This window comes from Pelecanus crispus, chromosome 13 (assembly GCF_030463565.1).
Source record: "Pelecanus crispus isolate bPelCri1 chromosome 13, bPelCri1.pri, whole genome shotgun sequence".
NCBI lineage: Eukaryota > Metazoa > Chordata > Aves > Pelecaniformes > Pelecanidae > Pelecanus > Pelecanus crispus.
Window position 1 is genome coordinate 7,725,266 of NC_134655.1, and position 16,574 is coordinate 7,741,839.

General features: G+C 48.4%; 2 protein-coding genes across 5 annotated transcripts in view; both read left to right on the forward strand.

Annotated features, from left to right (window-relative positions):
• SEPTIN6 (septin 6) overlaps positions 1 to 3,697 on the forward strand; it is a 29,958-nt gene extending 26,261 nt beyond the window's left edge. For 2 of the 3 annotated variants that reach the window (XM_075720838.1, XM_075720839.1), the window contains exon 10: positions 3,673 to 3,697. In XM_075720838.1, the coding sequence (XP_075576953.1) occupies positions 3,673 to 3,697 (25 nt within the window). Of the gene's footprint in view, positions 1 to 3,224; positions 3,391 to 3,672 lie in introns of those variants that run through there. The other variant, XM_075720836.1, reaches the window with a different exon arrangement.
• Positions 3,698 to 6,812: 3,115 nt separating this feature from the next.
• Positions 6,813 to 16,159, forward strand: NKRF (NFKB repressing factor). Of its 2 annotated transcripts, XM_075720546.1 has the most exons (4): positions 6,813 to 7,012; positions 10,625 to 10,746; positions 12,886 to 14,883; positions 15,507 to 16,159. In XM_075720546.1, exons 1-3 carry the CDS (start codon positions 6,813 to 6,815, stop codon positions 14,880 to 14,882), a joined length of 2,319 nt encoding a protein of 772 aa, XP_075576661.1. In that variant the 3' UTR covers position 14,883; positions 15,507 to 16,159. The 2 variants fall into 2 exon arrangements, with proteins under 2 accessions (XP_075576661.1, XP_075576660.1); XM_075720545.1 differs by lacking the exon at positions 15,507 to 16,159 and having other exon boundaries at positions 12,886 to 14,947.
• Positions 16,160 to 16,574: the final 415 nt, after the last annotated feature.

The window sequence follows — 16,574 nt, forward strand, 5'->3', positions numbered from 1 at the left end:
AGCGTCATTAACTAATATAGACCTCACAGTGGGATCAGTTACACTTCTTAAAAAAGCAGACCCTGTGCAAGTCCAGAAGCCTATAAGTATTATCTCTGTCTTCCTCTGCTTTCACCCCTACTATACATGTTCTACCAGTCTCTCTCTACATATGCAGTTGTAGAAAAAGGATGCAGTGAAGTTTGTCTTTAAAGATTCTGCGAAGTAAAATGCAGAGAGACTCAGTATTAGGACGTGAAATGTAGAAAAATAAGGATTAGGTCCTCTTCCTTTTAAACCTTCCCAGCACTTTTTTGACTCTATTTTCTTTATTCCGTCTCCCTTAGAAATAAATTACATTCTTTAATCGCATAGGCCATGTTGATACTATGGCAACAATTGCTATGGAGATGTGGTGTTGATGATAGAACCCAACTAGCCATGAAAATGTTTTTTCCCTTTCTCCTCTTTCCCTCCCACCCCTCCAAGTTGTAGTGTTAACTTGTGGTTACAGCAGTGCAGGTGAAGGTAGATGCCAGACTAGTTTCTATCCCCCCTTCACATACTAACAGATGGTAAAATCTGCCAAACCTAGAGCTTTCCTTTGTCCCAAAGCACCAGAGAATCACCAAACTGTGTGTGTGTACGTGTGTGTGTATGTATGTATGAGGGGGCATTAAAGAAGCTACTGCTGAGTAACCAAACCAATATTCACCTGCTGACCAATTATAGTTGATTGTCCAAAACAACAAGAGATGATGGGCTGAGCATTTAGCAGGTGCTGAAGGCTCTGAAGATACACTGAGAGACTTTATGACATTTTTAACAGTCACATGGGTGACCCGTGGATTGGATGTTCAGTTGTAGCAGACAGACAGAGACCCACACTCCTGGAAGCCATGCCAAGTGTGCCCACAGTTAGGGTAAGGCTAGTGGTGTCTCTATTCAAGACATGTCCAGAAAGCCTGCCAGAGCACTTTTCTGCTGAATAAGGCCAGCATCTGAGTTTGAGGAGTTTTCCCAAGGCGTGGAGAGTTCCCGCTTGGAGCAGAGCCCTGTCAGGGTGTTATGCTGTGAGTCTGCTCTGCTGCAGTTGCTGTGACTGTCCAGAGAGTCTCTGTCTTCATGTGAGCAGGGATGTAAGGTGGCCACGTAGTCATGGGCAGGCTTGTGGAACAGATAGGGTTGCCTGAAAGGGTTCACAAACCTGGCTGTCTGCAGTGTGAAGTGCCAGAATCTATTGTGAAATGATGGCTCATTTAAACAAAGATGCGTAAGAAATGCACCTGCCTGGCAGGAGAGCGGCATCCTCATTCGGGTTATTAGTTAAACTGCTAATGACAGTGGTCTGCTTATAGCTAGGTTGAGTGTATTTAATTGAGCCTTGTTAATTTGCTCTTGATTCTCTGGTGAGAGGAAAAAGAAAGCTCCCACAGGAATGTCTTGCTTCTTGACAGAGCAGCAATACTTATTATCCAAGGCAAGGATGACAGCACCCCAGGCTGAGGTGCACAGGTCTCTCAGAGAAGGGGCCTGTTGGAACAGCAGCACTTAACTATAAAACACCCTAAAAACTCAGCCTCGAGTCCACCCTTCCCTGCAGACAAAGCTAGGGTTTACATTCTTTCCAGGATACAGTCCAAATTAACTTATGGTCTGCCCTTAAATAGGGAAAAGCTGATTCCAGGATTCCTTCCCTCTTAGCTCCACCAAGGGAAATGGAAAAGCAAGTAAACATTACGCTGTCAGTGAGAGGCATTTGAATTTAATTTCAATGGGATGTTCCACTTAACAGAAGAGCTTCAGAAGGGTCTTGCACTGACTCGAACTGGAGCTTGCAGTCGTCTTGAGCAGTCCAGTTGAATGAATGTCTCTGCTGCCAACGGTAACTGTAAAACAATGAAAAGAACAATTCTCTGCTTATCAGGCTCTGAATGTGGAAAAATAAGCTTAAAGAATAACAGTGTTTATTCTGGTGCTGAGTACGAAGGCACAGCTAAAGTGCAGTTAGAGTGAACATTACTGATATTTGTTGGTTTTGGATTGCTTTTGGCAGTCCTCGTAACTGTACGCTGTTGTGTGCCGGGCTTTGAATCAAATGAAGTTCTTTGTTCCCACTACACAAATGCAGGCAGTGTCTTTTTCAATGGGCATTTGTCCTTCCTAAATTAAATATGTATATATGGTACTTTTCCAGAATTCAGAAAAATACTCTCCATATTGATCTATAAAGTATTGCAGGGCTCCACTGTTTTGCAAGGATACAAACAAGTCACAGTTGATGAGTCCTGTAGCTTGCAAAACTGTGAAAAGGATTGTTTTAGAAAATAAATTTGGTTCATCCCACTGCTGAGTGTGTGTGCGTGTATGCATGCGTGTGTCTGCATAAAGCATGTTTTGTAATCAAATTAAACCTTATTAACACTTAGCAACATTTCTTTTTTTTTTTTTTGTGGTGTGTTAGGAAACATTTGTATTCTTACTTTGGTTTTTGTCATTAATCCATAAAACCATTAATCTGCCTTTTTCTTTCATTTTCAGTTCGGGTTTCCTGTAGAACCTTTCCCTTCGCACCAGAAGCGAATGCCCCCACATTCGGTTAACACGCAGCTATGCCATTGTGCCTGTTTGCTCACCTTTACTCATTGCTCCCTTCCTGCGCTCACCATTTTGTTTTAAGCAAGAGTCCGCACCCTTGGCTGTTCTGGGTTATGGTTGTTCTTGTGAAGAACGCAGCAATAGCCTACGTGGAACTGGCAAGAGATGCTCATTGCTGATACCTCTTCCCCTTCGGGCGGTAGCAGGCTGCCAGCGCTCGTAGGGCTAGTGTCCCCTCTTCCCAGTTGCTCGGCTTTTTGTCTCTCCCTCCATTTTGTGTGAGGGCTGCATGGTAAGAGAGCCCGGCTGCTTGGTGGTGTGCCTTTAGCCCCTGTCGTGGGACCGCTGCGAATGCAAGCCGATGCTGCCGTGGGGTGGGACGTGCTGTCTCAAGAGACTGGCTGCCCTCTCCCCTTTTTAATTTGCTGTATCTAACCCCTCATTACCACCCCGTGCTGCCGTGCGTGACTCAAATAATTTTAAAGGACTTTTTGCAAAACTTGACAACGTCACAGGCGTGGGCCTGAGTCGAAACCTCTAGTCCCCAGGCTTGGGGGATTCTCAAACTTGGATCCATGGTTTGCAACTAAGTGTTCTCTGAATGCTGCAGGGGTCACGAAGGATCTCTTGCCTTGTCTCCCTCTCAGTGTGCTGGCCTGGATGCACATCCTGGATCCAATCTCAGGGAAAGCTGGTCACCTTGCTGTACATATCAGTGTTTGTGAAGAAAGACGATGATGGTTTTTTGGCTTTCTTCTCAATGATTGCAACAATTTTTGATTTTTAATGCAAAAAGTATTACCTTTTTTTTTTATTTGGCATCTGTTTAGAAGTGTACAGATGCTGGCAAGTTGCTTCTCATATTGTCTATTCAGCAAAAGCCTTGTTTTACTGCAAGATTTGCACTAAAAAGGAGGGCGTTTTGCTCGCTGGGGCCAGTTCACTCTGGCCAAGTGCAACTGTGGTTTGCCTGCAGGTGTCTTCTGTGTGTATTTCTGGATGAGTTCTGTTTTTAAATAAAGACTTCATCAGACAGTGAATTCTGGTTAACATTTACTTCTTTTGTTTTTTGTTTTCTTTGCCCTTCTTTTACAGTAACCCATGGCTCTGTACTGAGTAATTACCCCCGAATACAATGGGCTGGAATGGACCTTCATTTACTTGTAAATCGGAGGGTCTAATAAAACGTGACAGCATTTCAGCTGTGACCTTTCCATGGTGTTACCCCTGCTCTCTCCTATACCCTCATTGTGATTCTGTCTTTACTATGTACTGGTGGTTATTGCGTTTATTAAACAATGTAAAATTAGTCCTAACAAGGTTTTGGATGCTGCAACTTTAAATCCTACGATTTTCACACACACACACACCCCCCCCAATTAATGGATTCCCCTTTCTCATGGTCCCTCTCCACCCAGATAAATAAGGGATGTGGAAATAAGTTCTGTGAGTTATTTTTGCTGGCGAAATAACAACGCAGTTTAAATGTATTTATTGGTGACGTTAAAATGACACCACCACCTTAGTTTAATTATTGCATAGTTGAGAGATAAAAAAACCTCTTTTCTCTTTATACTTGGTGTCATTTTCATGATATCATCTATCTTTTTTTTTTTTATTTGCTTTTATTTTTTCTTTTGCTAATTCATGCTACCTGAAGACGAGCATGTAATCCTCATTTCCATTTCAGACTTGCTTGTTGTGACCCTGATCCTTCGGTCACACCGTGCGCAGGCTAAGTTCTCTGTATGGGGGTGAACCCACACGTCCTGACCCTGCTGAAAGATCAGGATGCATGCTGCCAAATAGTTTCAACAAAAACCCTTCAGATCCTGGGTTTTTGGAAGATAAGCACACCTCAGACCTAGCCGTGATAGGTAATGCTGGTTTTAGTGCAAGCCCCCGCTGGGAATTTTACCAGAAAGGTAGTCTGGATGATTAAAACAGTTAAAATTGTTGATTGCAATGTATTTTCTCAGGTATCTTGTTTCACCATATATACAACTTTATTTCCCATTAAAATCTGACTGTTTTGTGGGGTTTTTTTTAAGCAAGTTTAAACTAGTTTGAATATTTACTTCTTCCTCTACTGTCAAATGTCAGCCTGCTCCCAAAACCAGTCAGTATCAGTGTGTCAGTGATTTCTAGATTATCTCCTAAAAGAACCATTTAATGTGGCTTTTTTTCACCATACTGCAGGTCACTGTCTGTTCTTCCTCACCATTTGCCTTATTAGAATGTTATTTAAAGTTATGTATAGTCTTTTTAAAGACTTTAAAGAAAAAAATCACTCTTGTGATTTCCTTGAAGTACTTGAGGTACCACAAGGAGGTTCCATCTCTCCTCTGTCAGCTGTTTTCACATTGCATCTTTTTCCTGCTTTTTGAATGTCTTTCTCTTTTTTGCTAATATGCTGGTTTTTTCTCTTTTTTTCCCCTTTTCTCTCTCTGTAGCTTTTTTTAATCTGTCTTCGCCAGCTGCACTGGGTCTGAGGGAGAAGACTGCCACTTCTAGAAGAGTTTAAGGGTCTTATGTCTGGGGAGGGGGGAACAAATCTTCAGTGTTAGTGTCTTGGAAAGAAGCTGTCTTACTGACTTGCATGGTATCTAAAATTGAAGTGTCTTGTAATTTGTGTGACAAGACAGGGTGGTATGGGGGAACCGATTGTGTACCTGGAATTTTGAAGAGCAACAGAAATGCGATGCTTGGACTAACAATGTAGCGAATAAATTTTCAAACATTGTTATGGGCATATTTTTTTTTTTCTAATTTTGTCTTTAATAATATAAATGTCATGGGCTTCCATGAGGTGTGAAGCCTAAGGAATATTTTCAATATGCTGTTGTTTGATTGGTTTCGGAAACTGTGCATTCAGAGGCAAAGGAAATATAAACATGGTGCAACTTGCTCTGTTGGCAGCCACAAAATATTTAATTTTAACAAAGAAATAAAGTTAGAAGAACCGTGTGTTTTCATTGGTGTCCTCCTCTGTCTCACCGCCTTATTAAACAACCTCCATCGGCTGGTGGACGTGGGTCGAATGGTACTTTTGGGTAATAATAATAGCAGCAGCGATCCATGCGAATCCCCCGTGAGTTGGGAGCGGCGTCCTCAGGGCGCTGGAGCCGGCCCTCGCACCTCCGCCGCCCGCGTGCCATCTCTGCTCCCCCCGTTGTGTTTCCTTTTTACACGCGGAACCGCGCGAGAACGGCACCGAGTTACACGTTTACACGAGAACCACTGAAGAACCAGCACCGTTTAGCCCGACATCTTTCTAACTTTAATGTAAATTTGAAATAAAAAATGCGAAAGCCTGCACGCGTGCTGTCGTGTTTGCCACCCGCGCGTCCAGGGCCCTGCTCCGAGGCCCTGCTGGCATCGGCCGGGTGCCGGGCCTGGCTGCCCGGCGAGCCCTCGGTGGGCACCGGGAGGCAGAGATCCCCGCCCGGGGCGGGGGCTGCCGCCGCTTTCCCTCGCCCCTCGGGCAGAAGCAGCCCCGCGGCCCGGCTGCCCCGCTCACGGCGGCTCTGCACCGGCCGCTGCCCGCTTTCAGCCGGCGCCCGGGGGAGGCCCGGCGGGGGGAGCCCCGCGGAGGGGCCCTCGGTGGGGCGGGGCGGGGCGGGGCGGCCTCGGGCTCCTCCAAACCGGTGCCCGGCGGGGAGGCGCTGCCTGCGGGCACGGGGAGAGGCGGCTCAGGGCAGGCCGGGGGAGGGGGGTGCCCGCGGGCCTCGCGCCCCCGCCCCGGGGCTTCCCGGAGGCCGAGGCCCCGCCCCCCGCCTGGGGCCCCGCCCCCCGCCTGGGGCCCCGCCCCGCCGCTCCCGCCGCCGCCAGGGGGCGCTGGCAGCCGAGGCGGCCGGCCGGCAGTGGCGGCGGTTTCTCGCGGCGTCTCGCGCGCTCGTGACGGGCGGCCACGTGACGCGTCGCCGGCTGGGCCGCTCCGCGCGAGCGAGGGGCGAGAGCGGCGCGGGGGGGAGGGGGGGGGAGGCGCGCGCTCCCGCCGCACCGGTACCGGCACCGGCACCGACACCGGCACCGCACGGGCTCGGCGGGCCGGGGCCGGGCCCGGCGGGGCTGAGGCCGGGCCGTGTCGGCGCTCCCCGGCGGCCCGCAGCGAACCGCGGCCTGGTCCGCACGTGGGGCCTGGTCCCCGCCGGCACGCCCGGGCCGCTTTTGGCGGCCACCGGCGGCCACGGCCCCTCGGCGACGCGGGACCGTCCGCCGAGCCGCGGCCCGCCATGCCGCCGCCAGAGCCGGAGCCGGAGCGGGTGCCCGAGTCGGTGCTGGAGCAGTGGCGGCAGTACAACGAGACCGAGCGGCAATGGGGGCTGCGCCGCCGCTTCATCCTCCGCCACCTCCACGGCTACCCCGGCGCCGCCATCGACCAGCTGCTCTCGCTCTCCGTCCTCTGGACCAACCACGTCTTCATGGGCTGCAGGTGAGGCCCGGCGGGGCGGGGCGGGGGTTGCGAGGCGCGGGCCCGGGGGCGGCCCCGCGGGGTGGCCGTGGCGGGCCCCGGCCGCTCGGCCCCGCTGCCTGCCGGGGCCTGGCGCTCGCCGTCGGGCGCGGGTGCCCCCGCCTGCCAGCCGGGTCCGGGAGGGGCCCCCCGAGGCCTGGGGCGGCCCGGTCTGCAGGCAGGAGCCGGGGTGGAGGCTGGAAGCCGCCGCCCGGAGCGGAGCGGAGCGGGGCCGGGCCGCCCCCGGCGCCGGGCGGGGAGAAGGAGCTCGGGCTGCCCCGGCTGCCGTCGTGGCCCGGCGCTGCTCGGCCCAGTCTCGGCCCCAGCTGCCTGCTAGAAGTAACCCCAGAAGAGCTGGGATGGACGGGGCCGATGCGGAAGAACTTCGGTTCCTGGGCAGTTTCTTCGCTCGAGTGTGCGTGTGTTGGCGTGCGGAGGGGAGCAAGCTGCTGAAAAAGTGTCCGTGTGTTTTGAAAGTTGTTCTCGATGTCCCGCCCCTGGGGACTCCTTAAGCACGTGATATTGTGCTTTGCAGTTTTAAGTGAGAAGAATGTATCCCTGCAAGCGTAAAGCTGCCTGTACGATCCCCTTAAAGCTGAGTTTTTCTGAGAGAAAGAGGCCCGGTGAATGGCAGAGGTTTCCCTTCATCAGGATTGCCGTTAATGTGCAGAAACCAACGTACCGTAACTGGCAAGGCTGTGGAGATCTGCAGAAACGTCACCCACATCCCGACTGACACTTTTGATGTGATTATTTTTAACTGGACATAAGGCTTTAAAGACAGAAGCAACTGCTTAATGACTAACTTCAGCAAATTGTGCAGTGACAGAGGAGCTTGCAAACACTGAAGGGCATATAGTTTGACTTTTATTAATGTTACTATCCCAAAGCCTTGTTGGGCAATATTTTCTGTCACTCGTACAGAGCCAAGTCAACGGTTTTAAACATAGATCTGCATGTTTTCTTATTTCTTTCTGGTCCAAGTACTAAACTATTCTGCTCTGCAAGCACCAAAATCGAGCATAGTTTTAAACCAGCTTCAAATTCTAAAGCTCGAGTAGTGTGTTAAAATTGAACGTATCTTTTTAAGACGTAGCCTCTTTGGTCCGTTAGCTCATCTTACATGTTCGTGTGCTGTCTTAATGGAGGGCGCCTTTGTGATAGTGCTTTTGGGAATCAGTGCAACAATATGGTTGTAGGGTACTGATAACAGAAGTGAAGAACTACGTGGCAAGATCTAAAATCCTAAAACGTGATGTGGTTTAAGCCTGTAGGTGCACATACTTTCCCTGATGAACATCTCTACTTGCAACTCTCAGGGGAGATGTGAGCAATAGATTTCGGCGTGATGCGGTGCAGAGCCATTAGCAGTGAGGCTGCTTCCCCAAAGCTTGTGTTGTGCACGAACGTGAACACACCGCACGGGCACGGTGAACATGCTGCGCTGTTAAAGGGCGATTGGCAGCTTCACTTAAGAGTTGTCTGGGGAAGAGAGGGGACCCACAGCTTTCTCTGGAACTGCCTTTTGCTGCTTGAGAAGAGCTGTTGTTGCAGTATCAAGTGAATAACTTCAGTTTGGGGGATTTTTGTTGTTTTCTCTTAGGTTTGTTGGTTGATTTTTGGTTTGGTGGGTTTTTTTCTTTTTTTTTTTTCTTTTTTCTTTTTTTTTTTTTTTTACGTTGATTACTTGCTAGCTGAAAGCAACCTGTTTGTCAGAGTACATACAAATCAGTCTTTGCTGATGACACCTGAGGGAGTGTTCTGGTGGGGGATGATACGGAGAATGTTCAGAAGGCTTAGAAAACATGGTCTATGAGGAAGGAGTTAAGTAACAGGATTCATTCAGTTTGGGGTGGATGAGAGAAGATGCATGCGTTCTCAGATATGTTAAAGGTGGCCGCAAAATGGGGGCGAGAGGGAAACATTATGCTCCAGAGCTGCTGGGATCAGGATAAGAGGTAACGTATTTCAGTCACACCAGGGAGACTTTAGTTAGGCATGGAGGCAGGGGATTCCTCTGCCTCCATGTGCGGTCTCCACAACTTGAGATTTCTAAGGCCAGGTTAGACAAACATATGTTTCGAGTGGTTGATCTTCCCCTGGGCAGAAATCTGAGCCCTGAACATCTCCATCCTTTGTGAAGAAGAGTGACACACTCCTGTCAAATCTAACGCTGTTCTCGTGCCCTGCTGGAAAAGGGCATCGTCCTTCATGTTCCTATCACAGGCAGTGTACTCTTCTCCCTGTAAGCCAGAGAGGAATAGAGATTCCCACCCCTCTTCCTTCTGGCTGCGGGAGGATGAGGGTATCCCTACCCTTTGATCCCTCATCCCCACCCTTTGATCCCTCTTGGCATTTTCTTCCCGTGCGTGGTTCCACTGCCTCTCTGCTGGCAGCTGAGCTGTGCTGGGTACCCGCAGGTGAAGCAGGGACCACAGCAGTGTGTGTTCAGAGTTCTCACCTAGTGATTTAAATGGATCTAACATCTGCCTGGCCCTCTAAATCAGGAACAGGAAGGGCATTTCTTGAGCGGAGAGTGAGTAGATTTCCAGAGCCCTTGGAACAGTAGTATTTAAAAGCTGGTGCACGTTACTGCAGCACTAGCTGTTGGGACCGTTGTGGACTCCCGTCCATGGGCAGTGACCTGACGCTTTTTGACTTTTGAAGGTGAGCACACCACGGAACAGGTGCAAGATTGCTTTTTCTCCTTTCTTAAGCACAGTGCAAAGCTGTCAGAGGCTAGTTCCAGGCCATGCTTGTAGGTTCTTCTTGGTTAGAAAGGTTTGGGTTTTTTTCTTGTTCAGCTTCAGCCATGTAAATGGCTTGAAAACACATGACAGATCCCTGGAGCAATGGAAAACTTAGATGGTCAGGAGTGTAAGGCCAAGAGGGATGGGGTTGTACGGTGTGTGTGTCCTGGCTGCGTGGAACTGTGAGCGTGCTGCAGCAGGGTCAGGGTTTGCACGGAGCTGGTTACAGCCACCTCACCTCTGTCATGGCTCAGGGATTTAAAATGTTTCAGTTACAGCTACCAAGCTAGAAATGAATATGGCTTTTTAAAGAGTGGTCGATAAAGGCTGAGCAGTGCCTTGTCATCTGACGTCCGTGATTTCAGCATTGGTGACGTACGGTCTGTGGCTGCTGACCCAGACAAGACGTCAGTGCCAGTCGGTCGCTCCTGTGCTTAGTTCACCGAAGCTGCGATGCCCACGGAGACTCCTCCACACCCCTGTGCGCCTTAGTGTTCCTAGTAGCTCTGCCAAATGTTACATTTTGACAGATAATGTATTTAAATTTAAAACACCATCCGTTTGGTGGCTGCACAGTTCGTTATTTGTAAATGGGTTTGCTTAGAGCCGGGTAGCTTGTTAGCTGGTGTGCAGGCTGCCTGCCAGCACTGGACTAGCTACGGCATGGGGCCAGTGGTCAGGTCCCGTGTTAATAGTTCAGCAAAATCAGGGGGAGCATCTCCATTGCACCAGGTACTGCGTCTCCGGCAGCTTTAGTTCTTGTTTTGCACAAGAAAGGCTTGTGTGTGTGTGTGTTGCCCCTGTGGGACCTGTTCTGAAGTGGTTTGCTGTTGAATCCACACAGATACGGCCTGCAGGTCATGGAGAAGGTTCTCAAGATGGCTGAAGGCATCGATATCGGGGAAATGAGGACGTACGAGTTGGTCCCTAGCAGGAAGCTAAAAAGATACCGCTCTCCATCTGACAGTGAGTATGTCTGCCCGTGTGTCTGAGGAGACCCCTGTCCCTGTCAGTGTTTGGTGGGCAATAGTGGGAGCGTGGGGAGAGCAACGTGCCACGGGGCCACCTCCGAGAGAGCCAGCGTGGCAAACTAAGAGAAGTGACCGTGATGTACTCTGCTAGACTGCAGCCGTTTCCCCTCCTCTGCCATGTTGTGGAGTGTACATAATTCATGCAGAGTTCTCTTTTTGCTTAAGAAAATATAATTTTTCATTGAAATTACCAGGTAAGTGATTTTCCCTAGTGGTAGTGTTAGGGAATTGAATCTATGTAATTAAATACCTGGCTGCCCTTCACTGTGGTGAGGGTGGTGTTCCGACCTGAAAGGGGATTGTACATGTGCATGGAGGTATGGACTTCAGCTTATTGATTTTGAGTTATGACCTGCCTGGAGCATTGGGTAGCAGTGGATTCTTTTTCCCCCCTCCCTACTGGGAAGAGTCCTGCATATGTCAGCACAGTCCCATGGTCTCAGGGATCGATGCTCCAGCTGTAGCTTTTCTAGCGGAGGAAATGCAGCAGGCAGAGAGGGCTGGCAGTTCAGTGGCACCATCGCTGGCTCCTCTCCAGCACCTTCAGAGCTCCCTGCCCTCTCTCCAGAGGGAAGGGCCAGGGAATTGTTCATGTGTGCAGGTGCAGGCTGTGGATGCAAGCCCTTGCTTTGTGAGGCAATGTCAGTCAGTAGTTTGGCCGTTTAAAGCACAAATGGTCAGACAGCACAGGACTCTTCTAGGCTCGGATATAATTCCTAGCTCTGCTGAAGTTTCTTCCTTTACAGAAAAATTGCTGGGTGTCAAAGTGCTTCCATGGATCAGCTGCAAAACTGAGAAGACGACTACTTTTCTCCCATGTTTTGTCCGTCTCTCAGGCAGCAGCTCTGAAGGGAAGGGTTCTCTATTGCATGTTACACAGACAGCGTGAAGAGCTGTTCTGCTGGTGAGGCCCTTTAGATGCTGCAATCATCAAAATACCAAACAGCAAGAAATGTAAGCTTTGCCATAATTCATTAAAACTGACGATTGAAGGATTTGACACATGTATAAGAGCTTTGTCACCTGATTTAAACATGAAGGCCTGTTTATGCTCTGTGCGAAGTGTTTTTTTTCATCTGCAATGAACTATGCTATGATAAATACGCTATGATAGTGTATGTCTAGACAGATGTGTTGCCAGACCTATATTACAGCTGCACACATTGGCATTGGATTAGGCAGCTCATTCCAAGGCGCTGAGGTGGCCTTTTGCACCTCTGATGAAATTACACACACGTACCACTTCAGCCTGTGGGGGCTAAATCTTTCACAGGGGAAGTCTTGTATAACCGTCTTTTAGATGTAATGTGTTTGCTTATCAGCTATTTGATTCTCATTTTCTGCAGTAGCTGTGCATATCGGGATATTCTGCCTCATTTACATTTCTTCTGGTTAAGAAAGAAGAGGTCTACCAGTAACGTGTAATGGGGCCCCCCCAGCCGCTGCAGCTGTCGCCTGAGACTTGGGCAGATTTCTCCATGTTTTGGTGTCCTTTAGCCAAGGGCAGTTACGTTTACAGAAAATATGCTTCTGTTGACACTGTCATTAACAGCCCTGCATGTTTTGGAGAGGAGGGTTCGGTATCACTGTGTTCCTCTGTTGAATGAGAAGACCTGAACATGAAGTAGGTTGAGATCATCCTGCAACCCAGTGGCAGAGTCAGAGCTGCGGCTCTAGTCCCGCTCTGGTGTGCTGTCTTATCGGCCATAGTTTTTACTTGTTTTAGTAGCTTTGAGTGGATTAACTTCAGAAATTACTGGATGGGTTCAATGGGCAATGTTGGGGGGCAGAGCAAGTGATTCAGACCTAAAATCCCTGTAACTAAATATGTAGAGATTTTTGTATGGTGGAATTTCCAGTGGAGCTGGAAATACCACTGTAGTGACCTGCACAAGAATGAATGGTCTTACTTGATCAGTTGCGGGTGTCTATGGAAGGAAGCCTTTTGGTTTGTGGCTAAGTGGAAATCCTGTGTTCAGAACCTGCAGGCTCCTCCTGGAGATCACTGCGTGAAAACATTGTCTCCCTGTCATAGCACATATTGGTAATCTTGTCACTTTCTTCTACCCCATAGGTCCAGAGCCGGAAGAGATTCCTGAGCCGCCCAAAAAGACGGTACCCAGGTTCCGGGTGCGACCACGTTTTGAACCCATACACTTTGTCACCAGTGCTGAGAAGGATGACAAGAAGGAAGATTCTCTGGATAACCAAATGCAGGAGGTGAACCAGGAGGCGAATACAAACAGCATAGCGCAGCCCGCTGAAAACTGTGCAGATTCTTTTGCGAGTGCACGGGAGGTGGATCCCCAGCTCTCCAACTCCACCGGGTTTGGCTTTGCAGGCCAGGCAGCAGCAGCAGCAGCCACCAAGAAGGCTGTGAATAGTATGGACTCTACCACAAGCAGCGTGTTGCAGGTTTCTGTTTCTCCTTCAACTGTCCAGTCTGCATCAGAGTCTTTCCCTCCATCAGCTATAATGCTGAAGCAGAGTTTTATCGAGAAACTGTCAGCAGCTGTCTGGAAAAATCTTGCTAACCCAGATGCAAACACTGGGACGGATAAAATTAACTATACGTATCTTTTGACACGTTCAATTCAGGCATGCAAGACAAATCCTGAATATATTTATGTTCCTCTGAAAGAAATCGCCCCTGCTGACCTCCCCAAGAGCAAGAAGCTCCTAACAGATGGCTTTGCTTGTGAAGTGCGATGTCAGAATGTCTACCTGGCCACCGGATACGCCGGCAGCAAAAATGGATCCAGGGATCGAGCTGCGGAGCTGGCAGTCAAGCTGCTAAAGAAGTCTGTGGAAGTTAGAGTTGTTCAGCGGAAGTTCAAGCACACCTATCACGAAGACTTGGTGGTGTGCGAGGCAGGCGTGAGTCGCCCAGATTTCCCTCCTGCTCTCAAACCTCATGAGGAGTTTGTAGTTGCCAACAGGGACTGCGTCCCGATGCAGCCTGGTGCTGAATCTGTGAAAGGTTCCACTAATACCAACAAACACTGGACTAGTTTTGTCCTCACAGAGAATGCCAGCGATGCAATAGGAATACTTAACAATTCTGCCTCATATAACAAAATGTCTGTTGAATATAAATACGAATTAATGCCCAACCGCTCGTGGCGTTGTCAAGTGTATCTACAAGATCACTGCCTAGCTGAGGGGTTTGGCACTAAAAAGACCAGCAAGCACGCAGCAGCCGAGGAGGCACTGAAAATTCTGCAGAAGATGCAGTCAAATATAGCAGCCATCAAAGTGACCCAGGTTCAGAAAGTGGGCTGCTCATCGCGGGGCTCCGGAAGGAAGAAGGACCTGAAGGACCTCGTGATTTATGAGAACTCCAGTAACCCAGTGTGTACGCTGAATGACACCGCCCAGTTCAACAAGATGACGGTGGAGTATGTCTTTGAAAGGATGACTGGCATGCGATGGAAATGCAAGGTGATGCTTGAAGATGAATTCATCGCGGAAGCAGTTGGAGTGAAGAAATCTGTTAAGCATGAGGCAGCAGAGGAAGCCGTGAAAATCCTCAAAAAGACTCAGCCAACTGTTGTTAATAACCTGAAGAAAGGCACCGTCGAAGACGTCATCTCCAGAAATGAGATTCGGGGTCGATCGGCAGAAGAGGCTTTCAAACAGAAGATCAAAGAAGACAACATTGGGAATCAAATTTTAAGAAAGATGGGCTGGACAGGCGGTGGCTTAGGGAAAGATGGTGAAGGAATTAGAGAGCCTATTTCTGTGAAGGAGCAGTTTAAAAGGGAAGGACTTGGGCTTGATGTAGAAAGGGTGAACAAAATCGCTAAAAGAGATATCGAAGAGATCATTCGAAACTATGCACGCTCAGAAAGTCACATTGACTTGACTTTCTCCAGAGAACTGACCATGGATGAGCGGAAGCAGATACATCAGATCGCCCAAAAATACGGTCTTAAAAGTAAATCTCACGGGCAGGGGCACAACAGATACTTGGTGGTAAGCAGGAAGCGGCGCAAGGAGGATCTGTTGGACCAGCTGAAGCAAGAAGGCCAGGTTGGGCATTACGAGCTTATCATGCCCCAGGCAAACTGAGGTTAGGTGTCCCACTGTACCCGAGACTGAGCTTCCCAGCTATTCGATTAAAGAAAGAGATGCTGCATTTTTCTTGTTGTGGGTTATATTAACGTTCAAGTCTCTTACTTCGTTAATATAATTTCTAAAATGTCGATAGACGTTTAGAACTGACCGAGTTCTGTTCAAGTATATTAGCACAACCCAAAAGCAGTAGTGCTGTTACTGTATGTGTCTTTGATATTATTTGTTCCTTCACATTTTAATAGTTTTGTAATAGCAAAAACACATGTCCAACAAGAAAGAATTTGACATCATTTAAAATTATAGCTCCCTTATTCTTCTTGACCAAGGAAGGAAAAAAAAAATGCCTTTTTTTTAAAAAAAAAAAAGAATAAAAAGCAAAGGAAATGCAGTCTGGGGGAATAAACCTGTATGTAAAGTTGGGATTAATGACAATAAAAATAAAGTTTTATTTCTGGAAAAAAACCCAGGATTTGTCACACTTTGTATTAAAAAAAAAAAAAAGTGTGTGAAAACTGCATTTATTCTTGAGAAATACATGTATAGCGAAGTTTTGTCTCTGTTGCGTATGTATGTAGAGAGATGTCCTTAACCAGTTTAACGGTGCAGTTTTATTCACAGATTTGTACCTTGAGCCTCCCATACTGAGAGTTACTGAGTGCACCTTAATCGTCAGTGTTATCGGGCGATGATAATTCCAGGGCGTTTTTACCTCGGAGCACTGCTCGACATGTGCGGATACCATGGTGAAGTGTGAAATATAAAAACGGGAGGTAAAGGCAGAGCCCACGCTCAAAGATGCTCGTGTAGCTTGTGGGGACTGTTATGTAACTTATTTTTTTTTTTACTTTGAACATAAGCTCTTTAATCCTGAGCAAACTCAAAGCTGTGCCTAATTATTTCTCTGCTCCATTACTGTACCTGTGCTTGTGTATGTCAGGGGCGATTCGCAAGTAAACTTCCCGGTGTTGCTCTGACGTGTGGTGCGAGCGTGGCGTCTCTGCAGGACGGGCACGCGCTGCCGGCTTCTCTCCTTGCCGGGGAGGCAGACTCTGATGTCCGCCCGTGCCGTTCCGCCGGCGGTACCACAGGACACGGTGCTTTGTGAGCCTTGGAGGAACGTGCGCTTCGTGCTTGGAAAACATGAGAGGTTAGGAATTGACCTTGGAAGAGCCAAGAGTGAGGCATGCCTAGAGATGCTGGGTTTTTCCCTGTCACCAGTAGGGCCCGCTGATCATTCTTCAGCACAAAGCCAGTCCTAATGAATTTTTTTTTTTTTTGTCTGTCCTCTTGTTGCTATGTGTATCAGCTATCACTTTTGTTTTTCTGCTGCCTATATTTGCCTCTCCATCTCTTTACATCATCCTCTAGCTTTTCCACCTCCTGTTTTCTTTTTAAATACTCTCGGTGCTGAGGAGAGGGTGACTGACCTCTACTGATGCAGCAGATGTCCTGGTGATGTGCATTCAGAGGCATTTTCATCCCCACAGCGTGCAAAGGAAGGGAATTACCTGGCAGGTAAGACTCACTCAGGAAGAAGAGCGTGAGCATCCCCTCCTCTCTTTGCCTGGATGGCTGCAGCCCAGCTTCTGCTAGCTTGGACTGCTGAAGTAAAAACATCCTGCTGCCGGCTTTGTAAAAAAAAAAAAAAAAAATACAATCTGGAAGTTAATTCTGAAAGTATGTTGG

What these genes read in the sequence shown, in the direction of transcription:
- NKRF (XM_075720546.1), top strand. Translation starts at nt 6,813, where the DNA reads ATGCCGCCGCCAGAGCCGGAGCCGGAGCGGGTGCCCGAGTCGGTGCTG. An exon ending in CACGTCTTCATGGGCTGCAG is followed by an intron (nt 7,013 to 10,624) that starts GTGAGGCCCGGC and finishes GAATCCACACAG; the next exon opens with ATACGGCCTGCAGGTCATGG. An exon ending in ATACCGCTCTCCATCTGACA is followed by an intron (nt 10,747 to 12,885) that starts GTGAGTATGTCT and finishes TCTACCCCATAG; the next exon opens with GTCCAGAGCCGGAAGAGATT.